The sequence below is a fragment of the Colias philodice genome, chromosome 29 (genome assembly GCF_061535455.1).
Source record: "Colias philodice isolate Cphi_HAF_F1 chromosome 29, ilColPhil1 Martin Lab GWU primary, whole genome shotgun sequence".
NCBI lineage: Eukaryota > Metazoa > Arthropoda > Insecta > Lepidoptera > Pieridae > Colias > Colias philodice.
The window spans coordinates 6,009,095-6,028,032 of NC_143114.1; the positions used below are offsets into that span (position 1 = coordinate 6,009,095).

General features: G+C 34.3%; 1 protein-coding gene and 2 long non-coding RNA genes across 3 annotated transcripts in view; 2 read left to right on the plus strand and 1 right to left on the minus strand.

Annotated features, from left to right (window-relative positions):
- The window catches only part of LOC149476015 (uncharacterized), a 232,628-nt gene that overhangs the window by 149,243 nt on the left and 64,447 nt on the right, over positions 1 to 18,938 (plus strand). Inside the window, exon 2 of the long non-coding RNA XR_016318002.1 lies at positions 7,538 to 8,941. This is a non-coding gene — a long non-coding RNA (uncharacterized LOC149476015). The remainder of the gene's footprint in view (positions 1 to 7,537; positions 8,942 to 18,938) is intronic.
- LOC149476021 (uncharacterized) lies at positions 1,968 to 3,827 on the plus strand. Its single transcript, XR_016317907.1, has 4 exons — positions 1,968 to 2,019; positions 2,639 to 2,675; positions 2,961 to 3,081; positions 3,522 to 3,827. It is a non-coding gene; the product is annotated as an uncharacterized LOC149476021 (long non-coding RNA).
- Positions 10,029 to 18,938, minus strand: part of LOC149476022 (glutamate receptor ionotropic, kainate 2) — a 38,442-nt gene continuing 29,532 nt past the window's right edge. The window contains exons 13-21 of the mRNA XM_089713105.1: positions 18,250 to 18,386; positions 17,341 to 17,464; positions 16,158 to 16,355; positions 15,375 to 15,575; positions 14,232 to 14,415; positions 13,076 to 13,203; positions 11,852 to 11,959; positions 10,837 to 10,960; positions 10,029 to 10,458 (exon numbers count right to left, since the gene is read on the minus strand). Coding sequence (XP_089569231.1) covers positions 10,913 to 10,960; positions 11,852 to 11,959; positions 13,076 to 13,203; positions 14,232 to 14,415; positions 15,375 to 15,575; positions 16,158 to 16,355; positions 17,341 to 17,464; positions 18,250 to 18,386 — 1,128 coding nt within the window. The 3' untranslated portion in view covers positions 10,029 to 10,458; positions 10,837 to 10,912. The remainder of the gene's footprint in view (positions 10,459 to 10,836; positions 10,961 to 11,851; positions 11,960 to 13,075; positions 13,204 to 14,231; positions 14,416 to 15,374; positions 15,576 to 16,157; positions 16,356 to 17,340; positions 17,465 to 18,249; positions 18,387 to 18,938) is intronic.

The following is an 18,938-nucleotide window of genomic DNA, read 5'->3' on the forward strand; positions in this document are numbered from 1 at the left end:
TTCCCGTGGGATTTCCGGGATAAAACCTATCCTATGTGTTAATCCAAGTTACCCTCTATATGTGTGCTAAATTTCATTGTAATCGGTTCAGTAGTTTTTACGTGAAAGAGTAACAAACATCCATACATCCATACAAACTTTCGCCTTTATAATAGTATTAAGATTAAGATAACTTAAAGCTGTCGTTCGGGATGTACAAGCTTTTGTAAAAAAATGACTCCATCGAAAACACCTTGTCTCTTTTCTAAACACAACTAGTTACTAGATAAATAAGTAGACAAACAAAATTTCCCAAAATACTCCACCAAATTATAAGTCATAAAAATAATATTTTTTATCAAGTTACAACCGTAGCCCCTCACGTTTATCAGCGTACATTGACAAGACGTGACCTTTAGCCCGTAAATTAAATTCATTACCTGACCACACTAATTGGCCCCTCATTTCTGGTACTAGAGCACTTTTTGTATGGAATTTTGTTCGAAGAAATGGTGGGGGAGGTCAACGTGACTGGTTCATGGTTGAACACTAGATTTTAATTTTTAGTGAATCGGATGTTGGTTTGCGTTTTAAGTATGGTTTAGGGCAGATTTTACAATGCTTGGATAAAACTTATTCGTCGAATAATGTATAAAACTACCATTTTAAAAACGTATTCTAATTGCCTGTATTTGACAGTTTACGTGACATTTTAATTTTATCGTGTAATACTTTATTGGACGGATAAGTTTTATCCAATGAAAAATCGGCCCTTATAAATATAGGGATAGTTTATATATGGATTAAATATTTTGGGATGTGGATCTAGAGTAAATGCAAAAAATGTTTTACTATATAATTGATATCTGCTACCCTTCTAAATATTTAACAAATGTGTTGATAATAAAATTGCATCTTCAAGTCAAATCAAACATGGACAGTTCTTAGGCATAACTATCAATATTGATAAATATTGTGTATAGAATGTTTAAAATTTCTTTACTTTTTTACCTAAGATAATATACTAGCTTTCCGCCCGCGGTTTCGACTGTGTAGTCAAGCATAGTTCCCGTTCCCGTATTACTTCTGAGATAAAACTTCTCTAGCTATTTTTGTGCTAAATTTCATCAACATCGGTTCAGTGATTGAGGCGTGAAGAAGACTAGACAGACAGAGTTACTTTCGCAATTATAATATTAGTTAAGATTAGTTAGGATGCCCATACTAATATTAAAAAATAATGAGATCATATTTTGTCACACCTATGATGTATTGTTTTTACAATAATAATTTGTTTTAAACAGATAAATACAAAATTATAAGCCTACTTCCACCTTCATTACACCCGCATGTCATTATGAAAACCAAGACTTGACTTTTGCTACATGGGTTCTGTATTCGATTTTCTAAATAAAAAAGGAAAATAATCCACATTGTGTTTAATATGAAACGATTATCAACGTTTTTACTAAATATGTAAGTATAATCGGTTAAGAAGCAAAAGTGACTTAATGATTGACTGTCTGATCAACAAACATACATACTATGTATTTAAAATTAATATGTACTTAAAATTTAATTTATCAAAATATATCTAAGGCATTTTCGTACTGATTTTACCCCGTTTAACTTTATCTTGTCCCAATTATTAAATGTGAAAATCTATTTTCATACGAAACTAGCGGTCCGCCCCGGCTTCGCCCGTGGTACGTATTTACGTTTTCTCTACATAAAAACCACCCTCGTACTTCAAGGAATATAATAAAAAAAGAATTATCGAAATCGGTTTAGCCGTTCTCGAGTTATGCGCTTACCAACACATTTTGCGATTCATTTTTATATATAAGAAGATAATGGAATAACTTTTCCAGCAGCAGTTTTAAAAACTCTTTGGAGTCTCTTTTTTTGGGGTGCGGAACGCTAAAATGGTAGCAATATATAAATATATATATCTATAAAGCAGAAAATATATTTTAAATGATCATTACAAAATGTACCGTTTCGTGTTATTTATCATATTACTGTTGGTGTTTCAGCGAGGTTAGTTACATTGTTATTTTTTTTAATGCTATGAGGTGCATTAGGGTAATTCCGGATGACGGGGTAAATGCAATAACGTTAAATTAAGCGTTCTAACAGACGAACGGCTAGTTGCGAACGGCAGACTACTTCTGCCGTCGCCACATGTCGACGGTAGTCGTCGACGCGTCGGCCGCAGCAGTCAATATGTGGACAGGTGGCGACGCGGCTGAAGTAGCCTCTGCCGTTCACAGCTTGCCGTTCATCTGTAAGAACTCTAATACGTAACTATGTGATTGATTAAACAAATATGAATAATATTGTTATCAAACCTTATTTTCATGCCATGTGAAGGATACTCAAAATAAAACGATGCTCTGAAGTGGTATTCATAATTTTCCGAATTACCCGACATCCGGAATTCCTCGAATGCACTAAATTGTATTGGCTGAACATGTTTGTACTTTATTAATATAATTGTATCACCATATTTTAATGCCATGTTTAAAGCAAAATAAAGATTTATTTTATTTATTTTTATGTTATTGGAAGACATATAAATATTTTCTTTCTACGTATAATTCTTGTTTCTTATAAATAGGTAATCCTATAATTATAAAATAATGTTTACTTTCTACAGATATCTATGGAAATGCTGCTAGGTCCAGACAAAAACGGTATTTATAATAATTAAAACTTTGATACTTAATGATTTTGAAGTGAAGCTTATTTGGGTAAAGAGTAAAATTTTGAGGTACTTAAGAGTAAAATTTTAAGATCGTCGTTGCCATGAGGCAATACCGTCACTTCATGGAGTACGGCGTCGATTTTGGTATCTTTACCAAAGAAGTTTCACTTCTGACACGTGTGCACGGGGTAGACACGCTCTTTTTTCTGTGTCCTACATATTACCTACTAGTTAGAATTTAATATTAGTGATAATATTTATTTCTTAATTTCAGTTGCATAGTTTTTCAAAAGCAATCAGGCACGCATGGAGACAGCACTGAAGAAAATTCAGACGGACAGTCAGAGAGATTTCGACCCGGGAAAAAACTTCTTGAACTAAGCCATGATGCAGAGGTAAGATGTTTTCATCATCATAATCAGTAGCCCATTTCGTTCCCACTGCTGGGACATGGGCCTCCGTTGCCCGGGCCACATGGGATCAAGCCGTAATCCACCACACTGGCCAAGTGCAGGTTGGCAGACGTCAAATGTCGTCGAACTTTTGATTCTTCGACATGTCGGTTTCCTCACGATGTTTTCCTTCACCGTTCAAGCAGTGGTGATTATTGCGCAGATAAATTGAAAAATCCTGGTCCTGAAAATTTAAATGGAACCAACTGGTAGACGCCATATTTCAAATAATATTAAAATCGGATCACCTAGATCTTTCCCTATGCATGCTTAGATCTTTAAAACTACGCACCCGATTTTGATGCGGTTTTTTTAATGAATAGTTTTATAATAAATATGTAATGTATGTAATTATGTATATAGATATAATTTTCTTTTTTCAGGTTTTGCCAGATTTGCTGAAGCGCGGATTGAGTCCGTTAACAAAGATTAACAATGAATTATATAAATTAAGAAACAAGCTTATTCATCATAGACTTTACTAGAGGAAGATTCTTAAAAAAACACCTATAGCACAGACTAATAATAATATACTACGTATCCTATAGTATCATGTGTTTTTAATTATTCGTAATAACACCTGAATTAGATTAGCCTTTTACACGGTTATTTCTTTTTTAAGAAAATACTTCGAAAGAACAATCAATCAGCCGAAGACGCCTATTCCACTAACTCCTGATATTTTGTTCAGCGAGAATTGTATATCTATGTAGTAATGTGGTAATTATAAAATAAATTGTAAAAAATATAAAATTTTGTTTTTCCCTATTACCTACATCTCCTTCCTTAGGTATACATTTTTTCTATATATATCAAAAACAACTTTATAAAAATCGATCCTTCCGTTTGTAACATACGTCACACATTAACAAGTGATTACTTATCACTTTGGACTCTGTGTCGTATTTTTTTTTCATAAGGGTGAAAAATTACTAGGAAAATTTTGTATTATAGATAGTATGTAATTTGAAAATTTTTATCAAATCGACACAGTAGTTCCTCAGATGCGCGTTCAAACAGACGTTTCAGCTTTATATTAGTGTATATTTCCTATTAAGACACAGATTCGCTAAGAACAGAGAACAAAATAAAACAATATAATATTATCAACGCATTTTATTACAAATCTCGATATTACAATCACAATTAACACCAAACATTACTGATGACGTCACTCCTCGCTCCTCTTGGGACATGGGGCATACAAGTATATTTTATATAGTACAAAAAACAGACTTTTTAAATATTAAAAATCTATTTGTTTAAAGAATTAAATTTCGAATTAAAAATCGTTTAAATATGTTTAAAAACTTATTTTTTTAAACTTCCAACTTCAAGTAGTGATATCAAAGATAATTAATCAATAGATTTTATTTTTTACGCATTTTATTACGCATAAAAACAAATGTCATTAAAACAGAATAAGATTGAGTTATAATAGTAACATGGGAAGCGAGCCTTATCAATAAAAACATAGAAAAAAAGACGTGTGGCACTCGGGGACTGCCGCGGTAAAGCTATTGCATGCTATGCCTTCAAGCCACACCTCCGCGCCCGTCGGAGTGGGGAGCGTGAGGTTTTTCGTTACGCAATTTCTGGATTCGGTCCCCGCGCTCAAGGCCCGCGATAGAAGCTATGCAATAGCTTAAAATTGAAAAATAATACTTGTCATCATTGGGCCTTGCTTTTAGAAATGTTTTACACAGTATATTACAAAAACAATTGATAAAACTTACGCTTCAATTTAGCTAGGTACATCTTTTTCTTATACGTGTAAAAATTAATTAATTTTTAGTTCACACTTCACTATATTATCCTCATTTTATCGAAACAAAAATCTATTGCCCCATGCCATGTTCAACATCAGCTATTACATGCAGTTATCTAAAAATAAATTATCACATAAAACTGATTTTATCGATATTTTTATAACTTTTGAAACGCAAACATTACCTATAATGTTTAAATATATAGTCAAAGAATACATATAATAGTCCAAAATAAGTTTTTAAAGAGGAACAAGTCTTCAATCTCCATTATTTCTGAATATGTCATTCTCGAAAAATCATGCACAAGAAAATATTATTTGTATGGATTTTTAGTGAGTGTTAATGGTGTGAATTCCTAATATGTAGTTATCTAATTGTTAAATTATACTTATAAAATATATATATATATGTCACGGCTAAAGGTAGGTGAGAACATAAACTTAAGATTAGCCGGCTAAACTTAGGTTTATTTTCGACGAGGTGTTAATGTTAGTTTGTTCTATCTTTAGCCGGCTAAACTTAAGTGTAACCGCAGGCCCGTGGCTAAAAATGTCGGGGTGGGTAGATTTGGTTAGCGCCGGGCCGGTGGAGGGCTTGAGGGGCCCGCACAGTGCCAGAAAACACTCGCCCTGTTCCTTACATGTATTATAGTAACCAAATCTACCCACCCCGACTCAGGGCAGAAAGCTGGTGGCTAGGTTAGGTTAGGTTAGAACTCTTAAGACCCGCACGAGCCGAGCGAGCGCAGCGAGCGTGCTGCGGCAGCAGCCGGCGAAGTGCCAGAAAACACTCGCCCTGTTCCTTACATGTATTATAGTAACCAAATCTACCCACCCCGACTCAGGGCAGAAAGCTGGTGGCTAGGTTAGGTTAGGTTAGAACTCTTAAGACCCGCACGAGCCGAGCGAGCGCAGCGAGCGTGCTGCGGCAGCAGCCGGCGAAGTGCCAGAAAACACTCGCCCTGTTCCTTACATGTATTATAGTAACCAAATCTACCCACCCCGACTCAGGGCAGAAAGCTGGTGGCTAGGTTAGGTTAGGTTAGAACTCTTAAGACCCGCACGAGCCGAGCGAGCGCAGCGAGCGTGCTGCGGCAGCAGCCGGCGAAGTGCCAGAAAACACTCGCCCTGTTCTTTACATGTATTATAGTAACCAAATCTACCCACCCCGACATTTTTAGCCACGGGCCTGCGGTTACACTTAAGTTTAGCCGGCTAAAGATAGAACAAACTAACATTAACACCTCGTCGAAAATAAACCTAAGTTTAGCCGGCTAATCTTAAGTTTATGTTCTCACCTACCTTTAGCCGTAACATATATATAAATGCGAAAGTTTGTGAGGATGTGTGTGTGTTTGAATACTCTTTCACGCAAATACTACTGAACCGATTACAATGAAATTTAGCACACATACAGAGGGTAACTTGGATTAACACATAGGTTTCATCCCGGAAATCCCACGGGAACGGGAACTATGTGTAATACCCTTATAGTAAGACTAACTTCCGTTTCATGTGATAATTTTTTAAACCATACATACGCTGTACAAAATCTTATAATTACTCTAGCGTTACACTATTGCGAAGTATGATCCGGTACAAAAAACGCTCTCTTTGCAAAGGTATAAATTAATAGTAATAACAAATATGTGCGTGTACTAGTGTAGGTACACGCACGTAAGAAGTGAAACTACTTTATGACCTTATTTTTTTTTAAATAATTTACTATATGCAACTTTACAAAAATACGTCGAATCACGCGTGGTAGGGATAAGAAAAAGATGGCGCGTAACGGAAAAATGTCACGCGTAACGAAAAAATGCGACACTTTTTTTTCCAACCCCGATAAAGAAGTTTCACTTCAATAAATTAGGTATATATAAAAAGTACGTGTCACTATGTCCGCGATGGATTCCAAAACTACTGACCCGATTTTTAATTTGATTTACACATTTATTTGTGTGATGTTTAACCCAATTTGAATTATAGGATAGGTTTCAAATTAAATTTATTTTATTAAATTTATTTATTTTATTTGACAGTTACAATCTGTGCCTCTGCGTATTGGACCTGTTTCCCCATGTAAGGCTTCCAAAGGACCCGAAATTTTGTGGGTCATTTGTAACAGGATGGCGGTTCTACAGGGGTCTTAGTACGCAATGTCAAAAAGAAAAATGATGGTCAGAACGCTGATACCGGATACCTTATAAAAATATTATAGTATTTTCACCGTGTGTGACGTGCTTATGGCGGTACCCCGTGTATTGTGGAGAGAAAGACTTTATTGTAAAATGCACAGATATAAAATACAATATCATAGAAAAGGAATCTTCACCGTACAAATTGACGGCCTTATCACTTTGAAACGATTTCTTCCAGGCAACCTGTGCATTCTTACAATAAGTAAGTATGTAATAGGTTTTTAAGTATTTCAAGTTTTTTTGTACCGGATCGTATACAAGTATACACAATCTATATCCACACAACAAACATTTCAAAACATTTACATTAAATAAATATTATACGCGTATAAATTATCCGTGTTTTATAATCGTTATAAATTTGTATGAACACAATTCGTAGGTTTTTGAAATAAATAGATAATATAAATAATACTGATAATAAATTAAGATTATCTTGGATTTAGACGATTTAACTATAGGGTCAACCGGGGCAAATGCAACTATGGGGCTATGGCAACTAGTTATCATAACTAATTTATTAGAGTTGTTGTAATAAATCGCCACCTATGATTCAATAACTCAACGACTAATAAATCTTACAAGTAATAGATGGTGCCCCTACGATGAAAACTATTTGATTGATAGGCCATTGTGTCAAACCGCTATTTTGAAGTTGGTGTGCGTAAAAACAGGTGTCGAGTTTTGCAGACAAAAAAATTGTTTAGGAGTGATTTTTTGCAGGTGTTTTTGATTGGACACGATTATCACAAGCCGTTAAGCATATTTCATTTATATTTTTAGTGCGTTAGTTGACTCTATTTTGTGTTATTGATGCAGTTACAATTGCCTCATGAAAATTTCACTGTGGGGTTATTGCAACTGTGAGGTTAGTTACAATAGCCCCTTATATTTTTGTATGAAACTAAAAACACTAGTGATGTGACAGTGTCGATATTTTTATTATGTATCCTTCTTGGTAGTCAAAATATACTTTCTTTATGATTAATTAAAGAAGAACCATCGATTATTTCTTCGATATTATACCCAGAGATGGGTTCATAAGTAAAATTCAAATTAGATAAAGCGTGGTTAAAGAATATAAGTAACTAAAAACGATAGGTAGGATAGTTCTGTGATTGTTCAAGTAATTTTTAGTAAACGGTTGATTAACTAATAAACGTATTTTGTTTGGTTTACGTTTTTAACAATATTTAACACAAAGAATATTATTTGTTCTGAACAAAAACTAAAATTGACTTAGTAGGTAGTACACTGTTATTTTTTTTTGTTGCGATTTAAAGTGGTAAATCAAAGTAGGTACATGAGTTTTTCCTCTAAATAATGCGGCGCCATCTACGATCGCAACGTTATTGTATAGATAACGTTATTGTATATATATATAGAATAATAAAAATATATCGATGAATAAGTTTTTTGCATTCCCCACACTAATTCTCTAACAAATAGTTGCATTTGCCCCACAATCAGAAAAATAAGATTTTTCCTGAAAACTCGTCCTTGCTACACGGTAATCCAGTTCAAAATCCTATGAATAACATGAAATCTCATAAATATATTCTATATTCGTTGTTTTATATGAAATAGAAGAAGAGCTATGGCAGTTAGTTGCATTTACCCCCGACTAGGGGTTAATGTAACTTTTTCTACCAATTTTAGGAAATATTCTCACTACCAGTTATTTATAAGACTACTGTATTGTTTGATTGGTTGAAAATAATCTTGAATAAATACAAAAATCACTAAATGGGTCAAATAAATGACCAAATATAAAAGGAGATAACTGCAACCGATCAAACTTGAAACTTGTTATTTTTTAGTTGCATTTACCCCGGTTGACCCTAGATGAAAATTGAATTCTATGTTGTTTACAATATGGTCGGTTTTAGAATAATTATGTGTGTGATTTATAATTTTGAGGAATGAAATAATTTGCATATAAAGCCGGCTACTCACGTACCTGCGGCAGGGGCAATATTGGAACAATCTCGGTTTGTCGGCGGTCGGAGCAATATCAGCTGTTCTTAAATTGCCCCTGCTTGTCTATACACATCACAATTAAGGGTACAATTCCAATATTGCCCCTACTGCAGGTACGTGAGTAGCCGGCTTTAAAATACCAAAATATTAACCCAGCGATTTTGATTAGAGTTGATCCTTGTTATATTTTAATAAGAAAAAAGCCAAAATTAACATAAAAAATTTCAAAGATTTTTAATGATATTCAAGTGAAGTATTTAAAATATTTGTACTAATACAACAAATCTAGGTACTTATTCAAAAAATCCCACGAATTAAGTACAGTTGTACACAAAATAGCTGTATCATTTAATACATATCATTATAATCATATTACATCCTCAATAAATATATATTTTATACAAGAATTATAATTTAATCTAAATTAAATATTTGTGAAAGATCTTATTTTTATTTGAACGTTTCTAATAACCTCGTCAATTTCAAACTTAAATAGATAAATCTTATATATAAAATTCTCGTGTCACAATGTTAGTCTGCATACTCCTCCGAAACGGGTGGACCGATTCTCATGAAATTTTCTGTGCATATCGGGTAAGTCTGAGAATCGGCCAACATCTATTTTTCATATGTACCACGGGCGAAGCCGGGGCGGGCCGCTAGTAATTAAATAAAATTCATAAAGAAATCGTGTTGACTTTAAATTTAGCCAAAATGCATCAAAAATATACAAAGAGAATGAGCACACGTGTCAAAAGTGATACTTCTTTGGCAAGGTTTAAAGATACCAAAATCGTCACTTTACTTTACTTTTAATGCGCATAAAGTAGTTCCACTTCAAAAATTTCAAATCTTAAGGAAATATATTATAGGCCAAATATAAATAGGCGAATTCGTTTTAGTAAATGACTTGAATATTATATGGCTGTGACAAAATATAAGATTGTGTTCCATAATGCTTTAGACATGGTTGCTTATGTAATTTTTCCTTATATTTTCAACTTCAAATTATAAAAAATCTAATTAAATAAAACATAATATGAATTTCGTTCTTAAATAACAAACAGAATTGATATATTCATTAGTTAATATTCGCAGAAACCATTAATAAGTTGAATGTATATTACACGGTGTTCTTCAGGGTTCTTTAAAAGGGCCTGTTCTATTCCTATCTTATGTAACAGATATAAGTATAATTATTAAAAATGAAATTAAATAATATTGATAAATAATATTTTTATAGATATACAGGTTATTAGAAACGGCAGTAAAAAATCTACATTTAGATTTAGGCAACTATTTGAACATGTTTCTTCTCTCGAGGCTCCTTCAGGACGTACGACGACGTTCTTCGTAGAGTACTTGTTGAGTCTGAAAATTATACAAATTTATATTATTATGGTTTTCTTTAACTTCACTAGAGAAACTAAAACAAACTTTAAAACTAGCACTAAAAACTAAAACGCTCATGATTTTAAGCCGAGTATTAATGCATTATGCTGCAAAAGATTGCAGCTTTATAATGGGCAGAATGAGAATTTGTCTAGTTTTTAAACGCAACGAATTGATACGTACGTGTGTGTGTGTGTTCGGTGCGCGAGCGGTGTGACCAGTGACAAATAAACTACAAATACGTACGTGTTTGTGTATCTGGGCGGTAGGGATAAGACAAGTGACTGTAAATTCATACGTGTGTGTGTCTATCAGACCCGGTAGGGATATGACAAGTGATAAGTGGCAAATACATACGTGTATGTGTATGTCGGGTGGGAGCTAGCGCAGGCGCGGGCGAGGCGGGCGCGGAGACGCCGCGCCGCGCCCCGCGCTATGACCAGCGCAGCTCCTTGAGCTCCACTGTGCTTGACGCGTCCGCCTGGACACACGACATAGTATCACTACATAGTATAAAACAAAGTCGCTTTCTCTGTCCCTATGTCCCTTTGTATGCTTAAATCTTTAAAAGTACGCAACGGATTTTAATTCGGTTTTTTTTTAATAGATAGAGTGATTCAAGAGGAAGGTTTTAGTATATAATTTATTAGGTTTTAGACAAAGCGGGCAAAGCTAGTAGAACCATAATATACAAACAACATGTAGGGAAACTTCATACAACACGTTCGAAATGGCTCACACACACAAACAAGGGGGTTTACGAGAATCGTAAGCCCGGCCGTACACGGACTGCTCGAGCGGTCGGTCGTTGACTGCTCAAGCTGTCGCTACAAACCGCGCAGTTGACGGCTCGAAGCTGTCGCGACCGCTCGAGCAGTCCGTGTACGGCAGTGAATGAATATTTATAGTTCACCGCGCGGTCGCGGCTTCAAGCCGTCGGTCTCAACTGCTTGAAGCGGTCCGTATACGGCCGCTCTAACACCCAGACACAGAGCTAACATCTATGTTCATCACAAATATTTGCCCCGGCTGGGAATCGAACCCTCTAGCTTGAAAGGCCATTAATTCGGTTAATCGGGGTTCCAATGTATATATCAAACAAATAATGCTATAAAAGGAAACACTATCCTACTATATAATTATATACTATTTATAAAGGCGAAAGTTTGTAAGTATGGATGTTTGTTACTCTTTCACGCAAATACTAATGAACCGATTACAATGAAATTTAGCACACATATAGAGGGTAACTTGGATTAACACAAAGGATAGGTTTTATCCCGGAAATCCCATGGGAACGGGAACTATGCGGGTTTTTCCTTGACTGCGCGGGCGAAGCCGCGGGTGGAAAGCTAGTAATTAATAAACCTACCTCATATCTAGCTGGAGCTGGTGGCACGTGTGTGGCTGGAGAGCATCTGGAGCAGCCAGGCTTTAGCACCGTCCTGGATGAACCGCCTCGCATCGCTGTGCGGAGCTCCTGGGGTTAATTAGCGCGTATTATTAACAAATTTCACTATGGAAATTGATATATACTTAAATGTTATGATCGAATGTTTTCTATTCTTTCAAAATTAATATTTATAAAGTATTTGAATGCAATAAAAAAACGAAATATCAGAACTTTTTAATTTTTGAAGTGAAACTTCTTTATCGGGGTTGGAAAACAATTTAGTGTAACATTTTTTCGTTACGCGTGACATTTTTCCGTTACGCGCCATCTTTTTCTTATCCCTACCACGCGTGATTCGACAGATTTCTGTAAAGTTGCATATATGATAATTATAGTAGGTAAATTATTTTTTGAAAAATAAGGTCCTAAAGAAGTTTCACTTCTTACGTGTGTACACTAGTACACGCACACATTTTTTTTTATTATAAAACAATTCTGTGTAGACTTGCAAAGAACATGGGACCAGACATAGCGAGACTTTGACGCTAAATTTTAAGTAAACGCAAAAAAAACGATTGTCAATTACTATTATTAGTAGATTTTATAAGACTATTTCAATTATAATCAAAATTAATACCAAAAAAAAATTAACATTTTTACAAAAAACAATATAATTTTATTTTTGTGATATTACCATTTTATATACAGTCAGAAAATTCTTCATACATCTATACTAATCCATACTAATATTATAAATGCGAAAGAAACTCTGTCTGTCTGTCTGTTACTCAATCACGCCTTAACTACTGAAGCAATTTGCATGAAATTTGGTATAGAGATATTTTGATACCCGAGAAAGGACATAGGCTATTTTTTATCCCGGGAAATAGGATAGGTTTTATCCTGGAAATCCCACGGGAACGGGAACTATGCGGGTTTTTCTTGGACTGCGCGGGCGAAGCTGCGGGTGGAAAGCTAGTATTATATAAAGGAAAGGTTTGCATGTATGGTTTTCACGCATAAACTACTGAACCGATTATAATGAAATTTAGCACACATATAGAGGGTATCTTGGATTAACACATAGGATAGGTTTTATCCCGGAAATCCTACTCCTTTGAAAACGCGGGCGAAAAGCTAGTTTTTTTATATTTTGATGAAATATAAAATATCCCTAGATTTTCTTATGTAGTGCATATTTACCTGACCCATTTCACTGCACAGGGACTGCCTACCCTGCGACGCGTTTTTCCTTGTGTTCCAACAGAATTCTAAAATGGCCACCACTATGGCCAGAACCAAGCCACATAGAAGTGTGACGAATACTCCACCTGAAAATTATAATATTGTTAGACGTAACTTTTGATTTTATATTTTTGTGGATGAATAGTTGTCAGTTTGTCACTGTTTCCTGTGTGAACATGCTTAGCTGTCGAATACTATAAATTGCCGCTTTCCTTTGACTCGTGGCGCTCGTACGAATCGTGCCTCAGACGTTTTTTATACCTACGACGTTTTGACCCAACTACCCTCACTTTGCTAAAAGTCGTTGACTTGCTGTGATTTGTTATCAACTACCTACATCAATAAGGTAGCTGTGTAGAATCGCAGTACATTCTTATTACATTCAAACTAATATTTAACCCGGCCTCGCGTGTAATTTCTAATAATATTTAAAATTCTTAGAAAATAGATTTATAAGGTTGGTCATATACTCAAAAACTGCTATACCGAAAGTTCTGTCACCAATTTATACCTAGATATTTTTATTTCGAAGCATAAATCGAGTTGTTTTTTAAATAATTCTAATTTTTTAACATTTCTGGGACCATGAGTAACTAACTCCTAAATAAAAAAAAACAACAATGAATGTATGAATTCAGGCAAACTGATTTTACTCTTACATATAAATTTCTCTTCGCTTAATAAATCTGTACTAATATTATAAAGCTGAAGAGTTTGTTTGTTTGAACGCGCTAATCTCAGGAACTAATGATCCGATTTGAAAAATTATTTCGGTGTTAGATTGCCTATTTATTAAGAAAGGCTATAGGCTATATATGTACCACGAACGAAGTCGGGACGGACCGCTAGTGCATTATAAGAAGACACTATATTTTTCCACTAAGAATGATCAAACCCATTAGCTATTTTTAAAATAAAAAAAAAATTAAATACCGTTTAGCTATAGCCTAATTATTTAAAATACAACGAAAAATATTATCATCATCATCAGCCCATATACGTTCCCACTGCTGGGACACCTCCTATGAGGGTACAGGCCATCATCCACCACGCTGGCCAAGTGCGGGCAGATATCAAATGTCGTCGAACTAAATCGTTGAAGAAATATTCTTACCAATATTCTGAACGCCCAGCGGATTAGCCTTACTATCCTTCCCATCACGGTTACATACATCGCCCGTATTTTTCCACCATTTGTCATAGAGTATCTGTATTACTCCTTTTTCCTGTAACTCCAGTATGGCTAGCGATATCTTGTCCCGCCATGGACTGCCTTTCCATGTTGCTATGCCGTAACCCTGGAAAAATTATTGTATTTTTATAGCTTTTAAACGCTTACAAATGTTCAAAATATTTATAAAAAACTTTTTAAATATTTTTTTGCCTAAATCTAGATAACTATTCAATACTGTTTCAAAGCAAGGTAGTTCGATACTATAATAAAATATGTAAGTTTGCAATATTTTAACAATAAAATAAAAAGAGCTTGTTATTATTTGGGAACAATTAAGGTAAACAGAATTATCATCAAAATAATATTGTTGTTGTTACAAAATTTTTATAGCCTTTATTTTAAGATGGGTATTTATTCAACTTGACTTCATTCTAATAAATGAATCGTAACATACAGAATCTATTATGGCTAGTATCTTGTGTCATGGACTGCCTTTCCATGTTGCTATGCCGTAACCCTGGAGAATATTTTTCAAACTCAAACTCAAACTTTTGAAGTGAAACTTCGCTGAGAGTAAAATTTCAAGGTCGCCTCATGGCAATACCGTCACGTCACGGAGTAAGGCGACGATTTTGGTATCTTTTAATCTTGCCAAATAAATTTCACTTGTGATATGTGTGCTCGGCACACACGCTCTTTTTTATTGTATGTTTTATAGATTAAAAATGCTTATAAATATTTTTAAAACTGTATAGAACAGAAAATATGGATGAAAAACATTCAAAGTATTTTTTTCCCTAAATCTAGATGACTATTCAATACTATTTACGATAAAAAATTTCACACAAGGTCGTTCTATACTATAATGAAATCTGTAAGTTTATAATATTTTAACAATAAAAAAAATTGCCACTATTTGGGAACAATTAAAGCAAACAGACACATTTATATTCTTATACAAAAATTTTATAGCCTATATTTAGAGATGGGGTGCCACAAGTCCAGTATTAGGTCCACAACTATTCCTTCATTACAACAATCGTACATCCAATCTTTTTATGAATTTTATTCATTTTTATTTACCTTCGAATCCAACAGCCCTCCAATTTGTGTCAAATTACAATCCCTCTGTACTCTATGGTCCAACATGGTGGACTCCATTAGGAACGCGTAGTTTCCCCCCAAGACCCTTCTAACTCCTTCTTCATAAGAGGAAACTAACGCCGGAGGGGAGGCGGTCGACATGTGTTGCCACATACGCTGGTATATATCTATGTTAGAATCCTGGAAAGTGGAAAAAAATATAAGAATAGTAGATTGAATAGTGGTTAAAGCATTTGAAAGGGTTTAAAGCTTTTGAAAAAGATAATTCGTAAAGAGAAGTAATATTTAATAGATTTTATATTTATCTGCAAGCCATCAACACAGGCTATAAGTGGTAGTTTAGGTCATAATACATCACGCTTTGCCCTTTCTTTTATCTTTACCTCAAATTTTTTTTCATATCAATAAAAAGGTTAAGCAAAACACACCCACGTATTAAAACTAAATTCCATCTCCACTTTTGTAATAAATATTTATCAATATAAAAATTCTTCAATTCGTCCCCGAGTACTACTGAAAAGTAGCAAAAATCACAACAACATCATGCATTGATGCAACAAACATAACCTAAAACTGAATTTGATATGTTGGTTTTATGGCATTCAAATGCTTTATAAATATACATTTTTAAAGCATAGAAAAAATTCGATCACGAAGCGGTATTCGAACCCGATCATCGATACCTACGAATTACGATACATCGATTAAATATTAATATGTATTAATATTACCTAAAACAACAAAAAATCTTGAAAAACTCACTCTAAAGAACGTCATAGTAGACCCTCCATTGAGTGTCCCATACTGCACACTGTTCTGAGCGGCTAAATCCGCTGCGCTCTGTATTGGTAATACCGTCCGCTCTACCGTGAGGAAGGCAGCCAAATTCGCGGTATACGATGATAGTATGATTAGCGTGAAGAACCACCAAATACCACCTACTATTCGCGTTGATGTAGCCTAAAAATACATTATTGTAAATTAAAAATAATTTGGAAAATCCAAAAGTGCACGCCTCATAATTTTTTTTAATAAATATTTATTAATTATTATTTTTGTTTATTTAATAACAATTAAACCACATCGAATCAGACCCTGAAAAATGAAAGGGTTCTATTCCTGAGCATACTCAAGCGTAAGAGAAAAAAAAAGACTCGATTAGTAAAGTATTTCGGTCGCTATCGTGTTAACAAGAAAAAGGATCCGCACATACAGACACACGGACGTCCAAGACAGAACTTTTTTAAACTGTTTTTTAACTAGTTTAAATAACAAAAATGACATCAAAAATATCATGAACGTTAAAAATAGTGTTTTTTCTTAATATGTGTGTGTATGTATTATCTTACAAGTGCAATGTATGATACATAAAGACATTTTAAGTTTGAAAAATCAGATGTTTTGCGCGAAGTGACAGTAGTACCCACCTCAACGCTTCGCTTATGAGGCGTGCAAAAGCGTGTGTATGGAGCACACGTGTAAGAAGTGAAACTTCTGTGGCAAGATTAAAAGATACCAACACCGTCGCCTTACTTCATGACGTGACGGTATTGCTATGACATCACCTTGAAATTTTATTCCAACGCGCCTAAAGAAGTTTCACTTAAAAAAAATCTAGTTTTTTTAATTGAATTTCGCTCCTTCCGACTAAAAATGTGAAAAAAAAAAAACATTTTTTTAATATATTTTTTTCCAATTTAGGATCGGACTGCTAGCAAAGTTATTCATGGGAAAAAGCATGTAGTATATGAATTCTACAGTACCTATATAAAGTACTTATATGTAATAGAATTGAATTAAACATAAATAATAAAACATAAATTTTGTAATAATTTATACGTTGGAATAAAATATATGAAAAATTGTATCTAGACTTTAGTAATAAATGGACCTAGACCTCTTAAAATGCATAAATAATTTAATTTATTAAAGTAGTAAAACTAACCTTAGGATTCAATCCAGAGCCCTGTCTCAGAAACGTTCCAGTTATGAACCAAATGGAGTTACATACACTAAATTGATTTGTTAGTAATTTAGTTTCATGACCACATACGTGCGTACTGCTTGACCTGAAAAGTGTAAAAATAACATAAGTATTATTAAAAAAAATATTGGAATAAAGAGCGTGTACACGTGTCAGAAGTGAAACTTCTTTGGCAAAAAATGTTGTGTGGTTTTATGAAACCACGGTAAAAGTGAAACTTAGGCACAAAATTATCGTATTTGTACGATAATTATCGTACGGTTCCGAACACTGCTTTATACCTACTCGGCAGCTGACCGTCACGCGACATGCGCTACACAGACCAAAAAGTTTGAGACGATGTAATAAAAGTTTCACTTTAATAATTTTATAAAATTATTTTTGAAATAAGAATACATTTATTCGTTAACAGAGCGTGTGTGCTGTGCACACGTGTCAGAAGTGAAACTTCTTTGGCAAATAATTTTACAAAATTATTTTTGTAATAAGAATACACTATTGGAAAAATAGTGCGTGTGTGCTGAGCACACGTGTCAGAGGTGAAACTTCTTTGGCAAGATCCAAAGATACGCAATCGAAGCCTTACTCCATGACATGACGGTATTGCCATGACGCGACTTTGAAATTTTACTCTCAACGCGCCTAGAAGTTTCACTTCAAAAATAATAATCTATACTAATATTATAAAACTGAGGGGTTTGTTTGTTTGGACGCGCTAATCTCAAGAACTATTGGTCCGATTTGAAAAATTATTTCGGTGTTGGATAGCCCATTTATCAAGGAAGGCTATATATCATCACGCTAATACCAACAGAAGCGGAGCCACGCGAGTGAAACCGCGGAGCGCAGCTAGTATAAAATATGACTCACCATTCATAAGGTGAGAATCTCGCCATAACAAATAATGTAAATGAAACCAATATATACGCAGCTAGAACATATAACCATATCTCTATTGCTAGTGGGTTTAGAAAGCTGAATAGACGCGTTGGTTGGGATGAGGGTACCTGTAAAATTGATAAAAAAAATACTTTAAAAAAATAAAATTAAGATTATCAAGGAAAAACGCATATCAACACACTTGCAACGCTATGAGTGAGAGTGAGAGTAAGAGTTAGAGTGAGAGTGAGAGTAAGAATGAGAATGAAAATGAAAATTTATTTGTCATAGATGTAGTTACAAAGTATTTATATATAAAAAATTGACTTGGGTATTATTTTAGTAATACATATACAGGATGCCCCACAAGGGCCTCGTAGTTTTGCATACACTGATCACGTAAAAAATACTTAAAAAAAAAAATCGTCAAAAAATTTTTTGCTCAATTTTTCCTGAAAATCCATGTTTTCTTCTCTAGCTTCGCGCGGCCGGTAAAATGCTCACATTCTCTAATGTGAGCATTTTATCTATGAAAACATAATCTTAAACGATAGCTCACGTGCTGGTGGCAAAGTTGGGCGGGTTGCTTGTTATGGGTATACGCAAAGAGTTTTAAAAATTCATCTATTTGAAAAAAAATGCGTCTGGAATTTTATAAGTATTTTTTACGAACTCAGCGT